The sequence below is a fragment of the Dendrobates tinctorius genome, unplaced genomic scaffold, assembly GCF_039654945.1.
Source record: "Dendrobates tinctorius isolate UK_male_01 unplaced genomic scaffold, ASM3965494v1 ptg000044l, whole genome shotgun sequence".
NCBI lineage: Eukaryota > Metazoa > Chordata > Amphibia > Anura > Dendrobatidae > Dendrobates > Dendrobates tinctorius.
In genome coordinates this window covers 19,922,811-19,939,556 of record NW_027361712.1, presented here as the reverse complement: position 1 = coordinate 19,939,556, position 16,746 = coordinate 19,922,811, and the positions used below count along the sequence as shown (strand labels likewise).

The 16,746-nt window shown below is 44.2% G+C and overlaps 1 protein-coding gene across 1 annotated transcript in view; it reads left to right on the top strand.

Annotated features, from left to right (window-relative positions):
* The window catches only part of LOC141089107 (myosin-7), a 62,392-nt gene that overhangs the window by 29,178 nt on the left and 16,468 nt on the right, over positions 1-16,746 (top strand). The window contains exons 15-20 of the mRNA XM_073575399.1: positions 7,278-7,348; positions 12,586-12,673; positions 13,618-13,735; positions 13,814-13,937; positions 14,221-14,357; positions 15,669-15,924. Coding sequence (XP_073431500.1) covers positions 7,278-7,348; positions 12,586-12,673; positions 13,618-13,735; positions 13,814-13,937; positions 14,221-14,357; positions 15,669-15,924 — 794 coding nt within the window. The remainder of the gene's footprint in view (positions 1-7,277; positions 7,349-12,585; positions 12,674-13,617; positions 13,736-13,813; positions 13,938-14,220; positions 14,358-15,668; positions 15,925-16,746) is intronic.

The following is a 16,746-nucleotide window of genomic DNA, read 5'->3' as shown; positions in this document are numbered from 1 at the left end:
AAATAATTCTCAATGTATAGTGCAGTTAGTAAATTACTGAAAGGATATCTGTCACCAGATTTTTACTATATAATCTTAGAGCAGCATTATGTTGGGGCAGAGTCACTAACTCAAGCTATATGTCACTTGCCGGTCTGTTTGCTGTCATTTTGATACAATCACTGTTTTCTCTGCTGCAGATTTAGCAGAGCTCAAATACTGAGCCCTGCATAACCCCAAACATGTTACTGATTGGCAGCTTTCCATGTGCACTGTAAATTGACAGAAAGCTGCTACTTAGTGATGAGGTGTGGTTACAGTGCAGTTGACTAAGAGGCACGGGACAACTAGTCCTCTAGTGATAATCTCCTGCTGATAAAACACTGAATTTATTGAAACAACTGTTAGGCGCTGGGATTCTCCCTTTGCACAGGAGGAATCTCAAGCCATGTCTTCTCCTGTGGTCTCCCATTCGGTCTCGGCCACAGCGGATCCTGCTCAGCAGAGATGTCGATCAGCATCTTGCTCAGACCCGTGCTGTGCGATTGTTATAGCTGAACCAGGAGAGGCAGCAGCAATCAATCAACAGCAAACAGCAGGCAGCAGACGTTCCTGGGACTAAGTCCATGATTTCCTTTTCTGAGCATGCCCATGAGACGATTACTCATTGGTGGTTGGCAGTCAGCTGCTCAGGTCCTCAAGCGAGTTTGGATTGGTTTGCTATCAAGGTCCCGGAAGACTGGAACCTATAAAGGTATCTCATGGCCGCACGGCCGTGCACTAGTATAGACCATGAGATGTGATTTGTATGCATGTATGATTGTCTCTGGTGAATGCTCATAAATATCCCCTACCCTTGGCTGTGCTTGTGCTCAGGGGGGATTGGAGATAGAGCCAGCACCAAGTAGCGGCGTCACTTGCGCGACTCCATGCGCATTGTGGGTCCGGTCAGACTCTCACCCCAGCGTTCCAGGGGCTGAGACTTAGGGACCTCACTAGCGCCATATCTGCTGAGCCCTGTGACGTTTAAGAAGGAACAGCATTCTATTGCAGTGTTTGCTGTGGCTCTGTGGTTCAACAGAGTTCGCTGATGTTCACACTGGGTGACATTTAATCCACGTTTCCTCGGTGCTCACCACCATCTTGTGTCCGCCATTGCCTAGCAGCAGGTTCCATCTCTGCACGGTGGACCCCGGGTTGCGAACGCACCTTACTATTATATTTTATTTTGTGCGTTCCACCAACCCTAACATTATACTAGCGCCAGGGACTGGCTAGCAATGGCGGACATACCTCAGCTTCCACAGAGTGTCCAGCAGCTGGAGAGCAGGCTGTCTACTTTAGAGCGAGCAGCTTCAGCTGTGGATTCTTCCGCGGTAGCGACGCAGGTGGCCGGTAAAGTCGCCACCAGGGTTCTAGCTGTGCCTCCTGTCCCATTTCTATCAAATCTCCTACTCCCCGATAAGTTCTCTGGGGATAGCAAGGCTTGCAGAGGATTCATGAACCAGTGCTCGATTCATTTAGAGATATTGAGCTCTTGTCCGAGCGGGCCAAGGTAGGATTTGTGATATCCCTTTTAACGGACAGGGCATCGGAGTGGGCTACGCCATTGTGGGAAAGTAAGGACCTGGTAGTTTGGAACACCGTACGCTTTTAGTGCATTCTGAAACAGGTCTTCCTAGGACCTCAGGTCACCCATGATGCCGCACTCCAACTTCTGACTCTTCCGCAGGGCTCCATACCAACCAGCCAGTTTGCCATAAGGTTTCGGACCATAGCGTCCGAACTTGAATGGTCAAACAAGGTCCTGATTCCGATTTTTTGGAGAGGCCTTGCTGGTCATGTCAAGGATGCTTTGGCCACAAAGGAGATTTCCACTACACGGGAGGAGTTGATCACCATATCCACTCGTATCGACCTTTGGTTTGCTGAACGAAGGTTGGAACGAGCCCAGTGTAGGCAAAGGATTAGGTTGGCACCAAGTTTCACCAATCCTTTGGGGTCTCCTAGTCAGTCCAACGAACTGACTAAATTTCAGAGGGATCGGCTTACGGAGGCTCAAGTCCAGTCTGTTCATGCTACACCATCTCCTTCTGACATTGGGCAGACTGGTCCGGTAGCCAACTGCCATGCCAGGCGTCAGAGAAAGCGTCTCTAGTGTCCATTAGAGTGGGCGTTTCTGAGTTATCTGGCATGTCTCCCAAAATCACATTCCAAGTGATGCTGTGCTACGGGGCGACCTCTCACATCGCAGAGGCTTGCGTGGATTCCGGGGCTGAGGGTTAATTTTATGTCATCCTCTTTCGTCCTACGGAACGCAATACCCCTAGTGATGCTCTCTAAGCCCGTTACCATCTGAATGGTGAATGGTTCAGCGCTACCTTATCAAATCACCCATCAAACTATTCCTCTTTCCCTCGAGTTTCCTCCAAGTCATCAGGAGTTAATATCACTGTTAGTGATTCCCGAGGGTATTGATGAGGTGTTGTTAGGTATGCCCTGGTTGCGTCACCATTCACCCTATATTGACTGGGCTACGGGGAGTATCCAGGGGTGGAGTAGGGCATGCCAGCGACAGTGTCACAAGGCCCATGTTCAGGTTGGGTCATCTGAGATCCCCGCAGATCTAACCACCCTACCCAAACAGTATTGGCCGTACACGGATGTGTTCTCCAAGAAGGCAGTAGAGACCCTGCAGCCTCATCGCCCCTATGACCGTCCTATAGACCTCTTGCCTGGGACGGAACCTCCCCAGGGACATGTCTATCCCCTTTCACTCCTGGAAACGAAGGCTATGTCTCTGTATATTAAAGAGAATCTGGCGATGGGGTTTATTAGGAAGTCTGTGTCGCCTGCAGGCTGGGTTCTTCTTCGTTCAGAAGAAGAATGGGGAACTACGTCCGTGTATAGACTATCGGGGTCTCAATGCCATCACTGTAAAAAACAAATATCTTCTACCCCTCATCTCGGAACTCTTCGATAGGCTTCGGGGAGCGAGGGTATTTACTAAACTAGATCTGCAGGGCGCATATAACCTGATACGCATTTGTGAGGGGGACGAATGGAAGACGACATTTAACACTTTGGACGGTCACTATGAATATCTGGTGATGCCGTTCGGGCTTTGTAACGCCCTGGCCGTCTTCCAAGACTTTGCGAATGAAATCTTCCAGGAACTGTTATCCACTCTCGCCAGGCCAGATTGTCTCTATTCTCCCAGTTTAATTTCACCCTCCATTTTCTCTCCGGGGAAAAGAACTTGCGTGCCGACACTCTCTCCCATTCCGTTGTCTCTTCGGAGGAGGGAGACGAGCCTCGGCTTATTGGCCCATCGGAGAGTTTGAGAACCGTAGCTCCAGTTTTGCTTGAGTCGGTGTCTCCAGGCAAAACTCTAGTACCACCTAATATGCGGCCAGAGGGTCTTTCTTGGGCCCATTCAGCTAGGGTGGCTGTACATCAAGAGGACATTTGATCTCCTGGTGAGGTCGTATTGGTGGCCGCTTATGGCGCATGACGTTAGGGACTACATTCAGGCACGTGTCTCCAGCGTCAAAAATCGTCCTTCCTGGCAGAGGCCTGCGGGCTTGTTATATCCTCTGCCGGTGGCGGATAGGCCCTGGGAGATGGTCGGAATGGACTTGTCATGGTTAGGACATGGTTAATGTCCTGTTCTCACAGAGTTAACTTTTGCCGGCCTCTCTTTGGATCTGGGAGGGGTATTTATACTCACTCCAGACTAGCATTCTCTGTCAGGTATACTGTTATTCTGGCTGTGTGTCTGACCGATCCCCCTGGTGTGCATGTACTGCATTGCTTGTTTGATTCCCGTCTATGACTCGGCCTGTCCCCTCACTCTGAACTCCGTCTCATGTTTTAGGTACTATTGTCTTCTCTGGTTCTGACCTCCTGGCTTGGCTATTGTTACTCCACTACCGTTTGCCCCTATTGTACCGTCTATTGCCCGTTCTGGTTTTCTGATCTATTGCTACGTCCTGACTATCCACTCTGTCTAACCCTTTGGTTCTGTCCTGCTATCTCGTGCATTGACCCCAGCTTGATCTGGTTTCCGCCCCTGTCTATGCCCCTAGGTAACTTGTCCCGTAGTTACCTTTCTAGGAGTTTCCCTGGAGCTCCTAGCTCTGTGGAGCTGAGGCCATGCCCCCAACAGTCACATGCTTCAGGTCCTGATAGTTTGAAGCACGCATTGTCACCGCTGCTGCCCTGCTCCACAGGTATCTTTGAGCACTTTTTTTGTACTCAGGACATGCGTACTGGCTCAGTGAGCGAGTGTAGTGCGGTGTTCCTGACATTATAGCTGACTGTTTCAGTTCTTTTTTTTTTTTCTCTGAAGGGGGAAAAAAAAAAAAAGTGTGTTATCCTCATGGATCCCATACAAGCTTTGGCTGATCAGGTCAAGCACCTGACCCAAATGTTCCATAAACTCAATGTGGAACAGCGCACGATGGCCCATACCCAGGAACAGTTGGTGGTTACTGTGCAGGGGGCTGTCGATGCAGGGGCTTCTAGTTCTGGGGGTAGAGATGTGTCATTAGCGTCTCTCGAATCTCCGGTCAAATTGACAGACCCTTTCTCAGGGGATAAAAAGGAGTTCAGGTCTTTCAGAGAAGGATGCAAGCTTTTTTTTCTCTAAGGCCCCACTCCTACGGGGATGAGTTCCAGAGGGTGGGGGTCATTATTTCCCTACTTCGGGGGGTTCCACAGGCATGGGCTTTCTCTCTCTCTCTTCCTCTGCTCCTGAACCTATGTCTGTGAATTTGTTCTTTGAGGCTCTGGGGCACATTTATGATGAGCTTGATAGAGTGCGTCTGGCAGAGGATATGGTGATGAGTGTGACACAGGGGAGGCACTCTGCTGAATGGTTCTGCTCAGAATTTAGACATTGGACGTCCGAAGTATCCTGGAACTACGCCGCCCTGAGAGGGTTGTTTCGCAGGGGCCTGTCTGACCGTCTGCAGGACGCTCCGGCATTACATTCGCCTCCTGATACCCTGGAGGACGCCATGATGCAGGCGGTCCGTATGGACTGGAGACTCCGTGCTAGAGGAATGATGCAACAAGAGTCTCCCTTGTACCCCAAATTGTGTGACACTGCACCTGTATCTGAGCCCATGGAGGTTGGGTCAGTCTCGGTTAAGGAAAAAGAGAGAAGGCACCGTAAAGACAACCTACTATGCTTTTACTGTGGAGCCTCTGGACATTGGAAAAGGAATTGCCCCTCCTGCCCTTCTTCAGAGATACCATCAGAGAAATGACTGAGTCTGGGCAACAATCGAGGAGGTTGTCCAGACTCCCAGGTACATTTTTTCTCTCGTATAAAAATGGTGCTCCAGGTTGAATTGGAACTTGCTGGCGGTCCTGTTATGACCACCGCCTTTGTCGACTGTGGTTCCTCCATTAATCTGATTGATGCCCAAGTTGTGACTCGTAATAAGATAGGGACAGTCAGGTTAAAAGACCCTGTCAAAATTGTGGCTGTGGATTCATCCCCTCTTACCCGGGATAAAACCTCTTAAATAATATCAAATATAATATTTTATTAGTTCAATTTTAAAATATGTAAAAATTACATTATATGGACACAAAGAACTTTGTTCGAAGGACACAGACAATAAAAATCTGAAGGCTACAGAAATGTTTATAGAAGGACCAGATAATAAGACCAAAAGTTCATATCCAAGCCATTGGGAATATAAATTTATGTGTGTGTATATATATATATATATATATATATCTACTGCATATAGCAACCAGTGCACTCTCATATATACTATCCTGCAAATAATGTCCAGCTAACAGGTGCCAAAAAATGTCAGGGATCAGTAGATTAAACCAGGATATAAAGAAGAAAAGTAAAAAGGTCATACCACAATAAGTCCACTGTGCCGTCAGATATCGCAACCCCAACACGCGTTTTGCGTGGACTTCCCAGGGGGCTGTAATGCATTGTAAAGCATTGTAAGGCGCGTTATATATACATAAATTTATATTCCTAATGTCTTGGATATGAACTTTTGGTCTTATTATCCGGTCCTTATATACACATTTCTGTAGCCTCAGATCTTTATTGTCTGTGTCCTTCGAACAAAGTTCTTTGTGTTCATATAATGTAGTTTTTGCATATTTTAAAATTGAACTAATAAAATATTATATTTCATATTATTTAATAGAGGTTTTATTGCTCCTTTACTTTGTTGTCTTCAAATTATTGCAATGGGAGCATACCTGTTTCTTACTTGGTAGTATTGTGACATTGGTGTTTTTTTATTCGTGGTTTTGTGTATTCCTGGTCACGTACCTGCAGCATTTTGTCTCCGCCAGGCAGGATGACTGGGCATCCTTACTACCGTGGGCGGAGTTTGCGCTTAACAACGCTGTTGCCGATTCAACAGGGCAGACCCCTTTCCTCCTCAATTACGGCCAGCATCCACGTGTTCCTGTGCCTATTCCTGTGTCGTCTACCAACTCTAGGGTGGTAGACTGGGCAGTGGAGGCCCGTGACATCTGGGACCGCACTCAGGATGCCATCCGGGTCTCTAAGGAGAGAATGAGGGTCTCCGACGACGCGCATCGGCGCCACGCTCCGACCTTCACTCCTGGCGACTTAGTGTGGCTCTCTCTCCCGTAACATCAGGCTGCGTGTTGAGTCCACTAAGTTTGCTACCTAGGTCCTTTCAAGGCCCTAGAGCAGGTAAATCCTGTGGTGTATTGCCTGTCCCTTCCTACGCGCCTGGATATCACTGACACCTTCTATGTTTCCCTCTTGAAACTCGTTCACATGTCCCGGTTTTCTGAGTCATCTGCCAGGACGTCGGGCACGTCGGCAGACAATTTCGAGGTGAACGCCATTGTCGGTTCCAAGGTGGTAAGCGGCAAAAAATTTTACTTGGTGGACTGGAAGAGTCATGGGCCAGAGGATAAGACCTGGGAGTCGGTTGACCACATTCGGGCCCCAGCTTATTGCGGCCTTCGAGGTGGCAAAGCCTGCAGGGGGGGCGCTTGGAGAGGGGGTAATGTTAGGCGCCGGGATTCTCCCTCTGCACAGGAGGAGAGAACAACCCTAACAACAACAACACACAGCTTAGTATGTGACAAATTGTTGGAATCAGGCTATCAAGCCCCTATATCATGCTGCTCTCAGATTACATTGCAAAATCTGTCTGATTCTGATAGCTCATTCCCATTCATGTAAGTTTTTCTATTCTCCCTATACATAAGTGAATAATCCTGTTGTTTTTTTATTTTTTTTTAACATGCCTCTGTTTCAATGCATTCCTCAGAACAAACTTCCAAGGGCAAAGGCAGTAAGAAGAAGGGTTCCTCATTCCAAACAGTATCAGCTCTGCACAGGGTACGTGACTGTACACCCACAACAAAATAAAAGTTAACGAGGTTGTCTATGATGTTCAGTGAACACATGTCTTTGAAAATGAGTGCCAAAAAACAATACTCATCTTACCGATCACATCTCTCATTCTAATGCTGCCTCCATCAGGGTCTGCGTCCGAATGCAGCAGTGTGACCTGTTAGAGCCAGCGACATTAAAGAGTGACAGATATTTTAACTTTTATTACATAAATCAATAGTGCACATGAAAAAAAGAACATTTTTAACATATCTAATCAGGGAAATGTGATTCTTTTTCTGCCAAGACTCATCATTAATTTTTAAAATTCCCATTTCTCTGGGGAAATCTGTGATCGGTGAAGACAGATTTTTAAATTACTGAGATACGAAATGGCAGTTGGTGCTGATAAGACTCTATGTAGACGGGAGAAGGTAAGGGGTGGGATATAGAAGCAGAGCTCCTGCCTCCTCCTCCCCACTGCTATTTGTATAGAATCTTAACAATAGTAACCGCCATCTCCTATCTCAGTAATATAAAAATTTGTCTGCACTGCAAAATAAACTTCACCAAGTCCAATATCATGCATATTTCTTTATCTCCTGAAAACAGAAGTAATTTAGCATCACTCTCCCCATTTAAAGAATGCTCATCCATTGCATAATTGGGAACCAAACTTAGCTGCTCTCCTTCATGCCTTTTTCGATTTAAACTTCAAACCATTGTTCCATTTGGTCGAGTCTACCTTATCAAATTTGAGAGATGTCCCGGTTTCATGGTTCGGCAGAGTCAACCTTATAAAAATAATTCTCCCCAAAGTCCTATACCTTCTCCAAACCCTCCCAATAGACATTCCTCAACAATTTTTTCAAAAACTCAAAAATATAATTTCAAAATTTATATGGGCAGATAAAAACCATAGGATAAACCATAAAACCTTGGTAAAATCGAGAAGTAGAGGAGGTTTAGGTCTCCCTGATTTTGAAAGATACAGATTATCAACCCACATATCAAGAGTGGTTGAGCTGCAATCCCCTTGTCCCACAAAACTTTGGGTTCTACTTGAGTTGAATGATCTTCATGATGGTTTTGCACACTACCTATGGCCCACCCCATTTAATAGATTTAAATACAATAATATCATGAACCCGTACACTATGACTACCCTCAGATTATGGCACAAAACAAATTAAAAAATGAATCTTATTCCAAGTATATGCAAAGCCACTCCTATCTTGCATTCGATCCCTAATAAATATAGATCTCTTAAGAGGATAAGCAGGCTCTCGATTCCCTTCAGAAACATGCCGATTTACTCATTGGTGCACAAAAACAGATGTATGAGCAAGAAGATCAGCTCACTTACTAAAAACCTTCACTTGAAAGATGAGGTAATGCAAATTCTACAGGAAGTTACAAATCTTTATCTCCCAGATATTTCTACCTCAGCACCTGATCCACCAATTCTTAATCTAATTATGAACACAAAAGGAAAGGGAAAAATAATAGCCAAAATAAATAAGAACCTAACCCAAACAAAGGAGATCCCAGATTTCATTAAAAAATGGGAATTAGAACTAAACACAAAATTTCTCCCAGAAGAAATTCATGCAATCTTCAAAAACATCCACTTCCTAACATCTTCAGTGAAATTCCAAGAACTTAGGGTACCGTTACACCTAGCGATGCACCAGCGATCCCGACCAGCGATATGACGCGGTCAGGATCGCTGGTGCATCGCTAGGTGGTCGCTAGTGAGCTGCCAAACAGGCAGATCTCACCAGCGACATCGCTGGGGACGGAGATCGCTACTTACCTGTCAGACGCGGCGATCCTGCGTCCTCCCGCCCTCGTCCACGCGCCGCTCGTCGGCGCCACAGGAAGCGCCGCAGGAAGTGGCCGACGAGGAATGGTCCAGGAGCTTCTCGCGCAATCAGCGATAACCAGTGGGGGAGCTGATCGGAGGTAAGTATCACATGCAGCGATATCGCTAGCAATATCGCTACAACGTCACAAAATCGGTGACTTTACAGCGATATTGCTAGCGATATCGCAGTGTGTAACGGGGGCTTTAGTTATAAAATTATATCAAGATGGTATAAAACACCTGACATATTGAATAAAATAGCTCAATCTTCCCTCTTTGTTGGAGATGCACCAGAGAGAAGGGTTCTCCGTCTCACATTTGGCTGGAATTCACAAAAACTAAAAGTTTCTGGGAGAGAGTTAGAAAGCATATAAAGGAAACCTTAAATGTAGACATCCCATTAACGTCAAATTTCATTCTATTCAATTTGGATCCTTCAAATTTACACTTTAAAAAAGGCTCACTGATACCTCACCTGCTCAACGTAGCTAAAATAACTATCGCAAGACACTGGAAAGATGTAGAGACCCCCTACCTGCAAAGAATGGATAAAAGAATCCAACCAAATCGGTATATACGAGAAAATTAGACGTTCAGGATCTAAAAACTTAAAGACTCTAAACGCATGGATAACCTGGTTGAACGCCTCAGAGGATCACCAAATAAGCACAACCAGTAATCCTTAATTTCTGTCCCTCTACAAATTTCTTTTGTTATTCATTTTTTTTTCTTTACATATAGCTTGTTCTGTAATGTTCATTCCTTGATTTGAGCTTGTTCTCCCAAATCATCGTTTAGTTAACCTCTATATTTTAAGCAGGATTTTCTGACTCTACCCACCACTGCACCTTGTATTTTTAAACTCTTCTTACTACCCTTTTGGTTCACAAATCCGCAGCCTTGTAGTGTTATCATTGTGGTTTATTACAATTGTTTTCTTTCTTTCACTATTTCTGGAAAATTGAATTTTCCTTTCCTGTTATATTATTTAAATTTTCTAAATAAAGAGTATATACAAAAAAAGAAATTTGTCTGCACTGAATACAGATTTTACCCAGGTATTGAGAATTTTGAGAATGAATAATAAGAGATCCAGAAGCAGATTTCTCTGATAAGATATATTACAAAGTTAGCTATTTTCATGCATACTTTTGATTTATCAAATGCAAATTTAAAGGACAGTTTCTTTAAGCTTTTAAAAATTTGGGACTCATGACACTGGCATAGAGGATATACTGCAGATTATACTGTTGTTGGATTCACATGTACAGATGGGTTTTTTTACCCTAGAAGCAATAGTATAAATTGGTCACGTGCATGTGCCCTTAACATGTTTATGATTTATCCATATAATAAGGTCACTAATAAAGATTATTGGAGGGTCCGACACCACCATTGATCATCTGATATCTGCTCAGGCTTCGACCGGACGTAAGCAGAACATGGAGCAGAATAGTGTAACTCTGTAATTGTGTAGTGGCTGCTGCTAAGTGCTGCAGTTTATCTCCTCGTCACTTGAATAGGACATTAGTGCAGTGCTCAGGAGTAGCCACTAAACATCGTACAGAGCTGTGCTGTTCTGCTCCATGCACTGCTTACATCTGGCACTGCCAAGACACTTATCAGCTGATCAATAGGGGTGAAGGGTGTCATCAATTTGTCAGTCTCCTTTAGGCCAGGATCACACATGCGAGAAACACGGCCGAGTCTCGCATGTTAATACCCGGCACTGCCGCTTCTGAGTGCCAGCGGCAATGCCGGGTATTAACATGCAAGACTCGGCCATGTTTCTCACAAGTGTGATCCCAGCCTTAAAATGTCTCTCAACCTCTCCAGCTGGGCCCTAAAAAAAACGACAACCCAAATTCTGATTCACCCCATGTTTAGAGTGGTTGCCACCTGTATTCTCATGAACAGTTGTGAGGAGGGCTTGAATCTTTGCATTATATTTTCATAATATATAGAGCCTGATTTTTATAATTTTTACATTATTTTCAACTGCTTTTTTTTTTTCTTTTTTTGCTGATATCAAGGGATATTGGTATGAAAATAAAGGAAATATGTGTCTGTTTTTCATATTTTTATGATAACAAAGGACCATTGAAGGGAATCTGTCATCAATGTTTTCAGCTGCGGCCACCGGCATCAGGGGCTTATCTACAGCATTCTGTAATGCTGTAGAGAAGCCCTCGATGTAACCTGAAAGAGAAGAAAGATGAGTTATATTATACTCACCCAGGGGCGTTCCGGGTCCAGTTCAGTTCCGGAGGGAGTCGCGATTCGGTGCCTCCCATCTTGCAGCGATGACGTTCTCTTCATTCCTGGCCGTTGCGGCTCTGGCACAGGCACATTGCTCTGCCCTGTTGAGGGCAGAGAAGAGTCCTGCAGTGCGCTGGCGCAGGACTTCTTCCAGCACCTGCGCACTGCAGTAATCTGATCTGCCCTCAACAGGGCAGAGCAGTGCGCCTGAGCCACGACGGCCAGGAATGAAGAGGACGCCATCGCTGCAAGATGGGAGGCGCCGGACCGGACCGCGACTCCCTCTGGACCCGAACCGGACCCGGACCGACCCTGGGTGAGTATAATCTAACTCATTTTTCTTATCTTTCAGGTTACATCGGGGGCTTATCTACAGCATTACAGAATGCTGTAGATAAGCCCCTGATACCGGTGGCCGCAGCTGATAGGCAAAAAAATTGATGACAGATTCCCTTTAAAATACATTTTAAAATGTATTTCCAGTTCTGTAAAAATTATTTTTATATGTTAGACACACTGTGATTTTTTCAGTGGGGTTGGGGCTAGCAACAGTGATTTGTATTGGCATCATTCTTTTATTTAGTTATGTATTTATTTTAAATTTACATACAAATTGCCTCATCAAAGAGGAAGAGGACTAGAACTCTAGTGCCACCTACTGGAAGTAGCAATCATAAAAGTCAATATCGAGCCTTGCCATGTAATTTAGGATTAGAGATGAGCGAATTTGTTCGGATTCAGTTCTGAATATGATCGGATTCTAATATTGTTTTTGCAATATTCGTCGAACACAGCCGAACGTCATTAGAGTCAATGGGAGTAGAAATTACCGAATATGTTCAGAACGGATCATAGCACATAGCACATACATTCGGCATGAATAGTGTTTGAATATGGATTATAGTCTATGGGCAGTCCGGAAGTAGTTAATAAGTGCTACTTAATGAAATGAATATATTGTTATTTTCATCTGTAGATTCTAAATTTCACAGCTTTATAAACCGTGGGATTGACATTTACAAGTAGAATATGGCTTCTTTGTTACCAAATTCCTGATCTTCTCCCTGTTATTAATAACATACACTAACCCACTGTTTGTTAATTCTGTCCTCCCTAGGAGAATCTGAACAAGCTGATGACCAATCTTCGCTCCACTCACCCTCATTTTGTTCGCTGCATTATTCCTAACGAATCCAAATCCCCAGGTAATCGGCTTAGAATAAGTTCATGCTATTTCACACAATCGTCTCATTTAGCTTGTCCATGTTGCAAAACAAACAGTCATAAATCACATATGAAAGGAATTTGTATCAAAGGCATTACCTAGAAAGAAAACCCATTTTCATGTACCCTATTAGGAAATTTAAGGGGGCTTCACACATAGCGATATCGCTAGCAATATCGCTAAAGCGTCACCGATTTTGTGACGCAGCAGCGTCATTGCTAGCGATATCGCTACATGTGACACTTACCTCCGACCGCTCCCCCGCTGGCTATCGCTGATCACGCGAGTACGTCCTGGGCCGTTTCTCGTCGGCAGCTTCCTGCTGGCGCCGATGAGCGACGCATGGACGGGGGCGGAAGAAGACATCATCGCTGTGTGTGACAGGTAAGTAACGACTGCTGCTGCATCGCTGCATCACTGCTGAGATCTGCCTGTTTGGCAGCTCACTAGCGACCATTTAGCGATGCACCAGCGATCCTGCCGGGTCATATCGTGGTCGGGATCGCTGGTGCATCGCTAAATGTAACGGGGCCCTTAGAGTTAATAGCGGGAGAGCGCGGTTACGCAGAGCAGCTCTCAGTCTTAAGGACCTGTGATGTGCTGGATTACATACACAACTGAATCATCCTGATTGTCACCATGTAACGCTTGCATTCCCCTGTGGTGGCGTTACATACAAATTGGACATTTGTTAGCAGATATTCCCATAGATAACAAATGATATCTGGTGGACCTAACATGAAGATACTGTGTGATTGGTTATTCGCCAGCGGACCCTTCTAACAAGTAAAATTGTCCAAAAATCACTTATCTTTATAACTAGTTTGCAAAATTGAGAAATAAAATATAGAAATCTTTACAGGTTTTCTAGTGTTAATGATTCTGATGGCATTCTAAAAAAATCTATATTCTCATTTATTCTAGGTGTAATGGATAATCGTTTGGTGATGCACCAGCTCCGCTGTAACGGTGTACTGGAGGGTATCCGGATCTGCCGGAAAGGGTTCCCTAACCGAATCCTATATGGGGACTTTAGGCAAAGGTAGGAGGATGACAACATTGCCTAATAACAAAATACATTTCTTACCACACCGGCTTTACATATTTTCTGTTTTTCCAGATACCGAATCCTGAACCCTGCAGCTATTCCAGAAGGACAGTTTATAGACAGTAGGAAAGGCGCAGAGAAACTCCTTGCCTCACTAGAAATTGATCATACTCAGTATAAATTTGGGCATACCAAGGTAAACCAGGCACCCTAAAGAGGTTGTACAAGAATCCAAAAATGTGACAGTCTTTTTCCAAACAGCACCACACTTGTTCACAGGTTTTGTGTGGTATTACAGCTAAACCCCTATTCATACCGATGGAGCTGAGCTGCAATATCAGAAACAGCCCATTGACAAGTGAGAGGCCATTTCTGGAATAAAAGGAGTCATATACTCCAGTCCTATATTTCCACTTTAAACAAGTCAGCATTAATATTTGAAATGTCAACAATTTTCCTAAAATGTATTATTTTTACAGGTCTTCTTCAAGGCTGGTTTGCTAGGTCAATTAGAAGAGATGCGAGATGAGAGACTTTCTAGAATCATTACCCGAATACAAGCTCAGTCCAGAGGTGTCCTCTCCAGAGTAGAATTTAAGAAAATTGTGGAGCGCAGGTAAAACACCTAGGCAAACAAATGCACATAGGCAATTAGACAGGAAATGTATAATTTACTGACTTTTTTATGCATAATACATTTCTAGACTGTGTGAAATCAGGTATGATATATCTTATTACTAAAACATTAGATAGATAAACTAATTACATTGTACAACTGGTGCCTAAGCAGAGAATTCCATACATTTAACCAACGCCTTAGGCTAATTTCATATCTGTGTCAGAGGCTCAATTGCAGATTCCTTCATGCATGCTAGAAGAAAACAGCGCATCATGCACCAAAAATTAGGTCTGTTGGGTGCCATTTACCGTACATCTGCCATGTGAAGGATCCAGCACTGCTGTATTTTTTTTATTTGTTTCTGTCGTTGAAAAGAAAAACAGAAATGTCATCTGGTTCTAAACTAAGGAATCTTAAGGCTAGGTTCAGATTTGCGGATGTCAGAGCTGCGGAGGGCTGCATAGTTCATCCGTGAAGCTCCGCCCACTGCCGCACCTCCTCCGTTCAGCTCCGCCTACATCTGCATGCGGCCTGCGTACCTATCTTTAACATTGGGTATGCAGGCCATGCGGATGTATGCGGATGCGTCCTCATGCGTCATTTTGTTGCATTTTGTTGCGTTTGCCGCAGTGTCAAAACGACGCATGCGGAGGCATCTGCATACATCCACATGGCCTGCGTACCCAATGTTAAAGATAGGTACGCAGGCCGCATGCAAATGTAGGCGGAGCTGAACAGAGGAGGTGCGGCAGTGGACGGAGCTTCACGGAGGAAGTGCGCAGCCCTCTGCAGCTCTGACATCCGCAAATCTGAACCTAGCCTTAGGGCTAATTTAGACATCAGTGATTTTTCATCAGTATGCCAAAATCAGGAGTTGAACATGCAGAGATTGAAAGATTGACACCTGCTCTGTGTTTTGGAGACACTCCTGGTTTGGGCAAACAAACACCGATGAAAAATCACTGACGTGTGAATGAGCCCTTATGTAGCAAATAACTACATAAAGGGATTGCTATAGCTTAGCTGCTCACCTCCTAGATCAGTGTTTCTCAACTCCAGTCCTCAAGACCCACCAACAGGTCATGTTTTCAGGATTTCCTTAGCATTGCAGAGGTGATGGAATTAATGCTTGAGCAGATGATGAAATGATCACCTGTGCAATACTAAGGATATCCTGAAAACTTGACATTGACATTGTCCTAGATATTATCTGTATAAATGTACATTTTTCTAAATAATAATGGAGCCTGTACCTACCTGGAAACAGTTGATATCCTGTACTCTATTAAATCTATGCTTTATTTCCAGAGATGCCCTCTTGGTGATCCAGTGGAACATCAGAGCGTTCATGGGTGTCAAAAATTGGCCATGGATGAAGTTATACTTCAAGATTAAGCCTCTGCTCAAGAGTGCAGAGACAGAGAAAGAAATGCAGACTATGAAGGAAGAGTTCCTGAAGCTGAAAGAAGCCCTGGAAAAATCTGAGGCTCGACGCAAGGAGCTAGAGGAGAAAATGGTCTCTTTACTACAAGAGAAGAATGATTTGCAGCTTCATGTTCAAGCTGTGAGTGTTAATCATTACTCTTAGGCTGGGATCACACTACCGTGTGTAATGTGAGAAACTCACACAAGTCTCTCGAATCAACACCCGGCGCTACTGCCGGCACTCAGGACGGAAGCAGCGGCTGCATGTATATCTATGCAATCCTATAAGTCAATATCGACCCTTTAACAAGCCTTGCCATATGCCTTGCCATAATCTGATAGCATATGGACCAATGTTATTCAGTAGGGCAGTTCAGATGACAAAATTCACAGTATGCACTAGTACGTTTTTGTACGAGTATTTTAGATGAGACTTGCATGGATGAGACTCGCCTGTTTATGAATGCACAAAAAATGTAGATCCCATATGGATCATTCATATTGCATCCAATTTTTATGAATACACTACAATTCTTAACATAGAACACTATATTTGGATTAGTAAATTTTTTTAAATGTTGATAAATAAAAATTAATGCCGTATGTATGGAATACCAATGAAAATCTTCATTATTTTCTGGATGAAACTTAGACTGTTTTACGTATGCTCATCTGAATCCGGTCTAAAATTAATGCACTGTGATACATTATATTGTGGTAATTGCAGGGCCTGAAGAGTGAGGCATGACAAGCGTATCTCCTAAAGTTTCATGTCAGATTTTAAACTGCTACCACAACCCTTTAGAACAGTATTTCTGCATACGTAATGTCTTTGATGTCCTATATAAATGAGCATATGGGTTAAAAAAAATAGTTACATAGTGCCAGTTGTCGCCTGAAAATTAATCAGGACTAGTCCGGTGGTAGGTCTACTACCCAGACTAGTCCAGTCTCAAGTGCT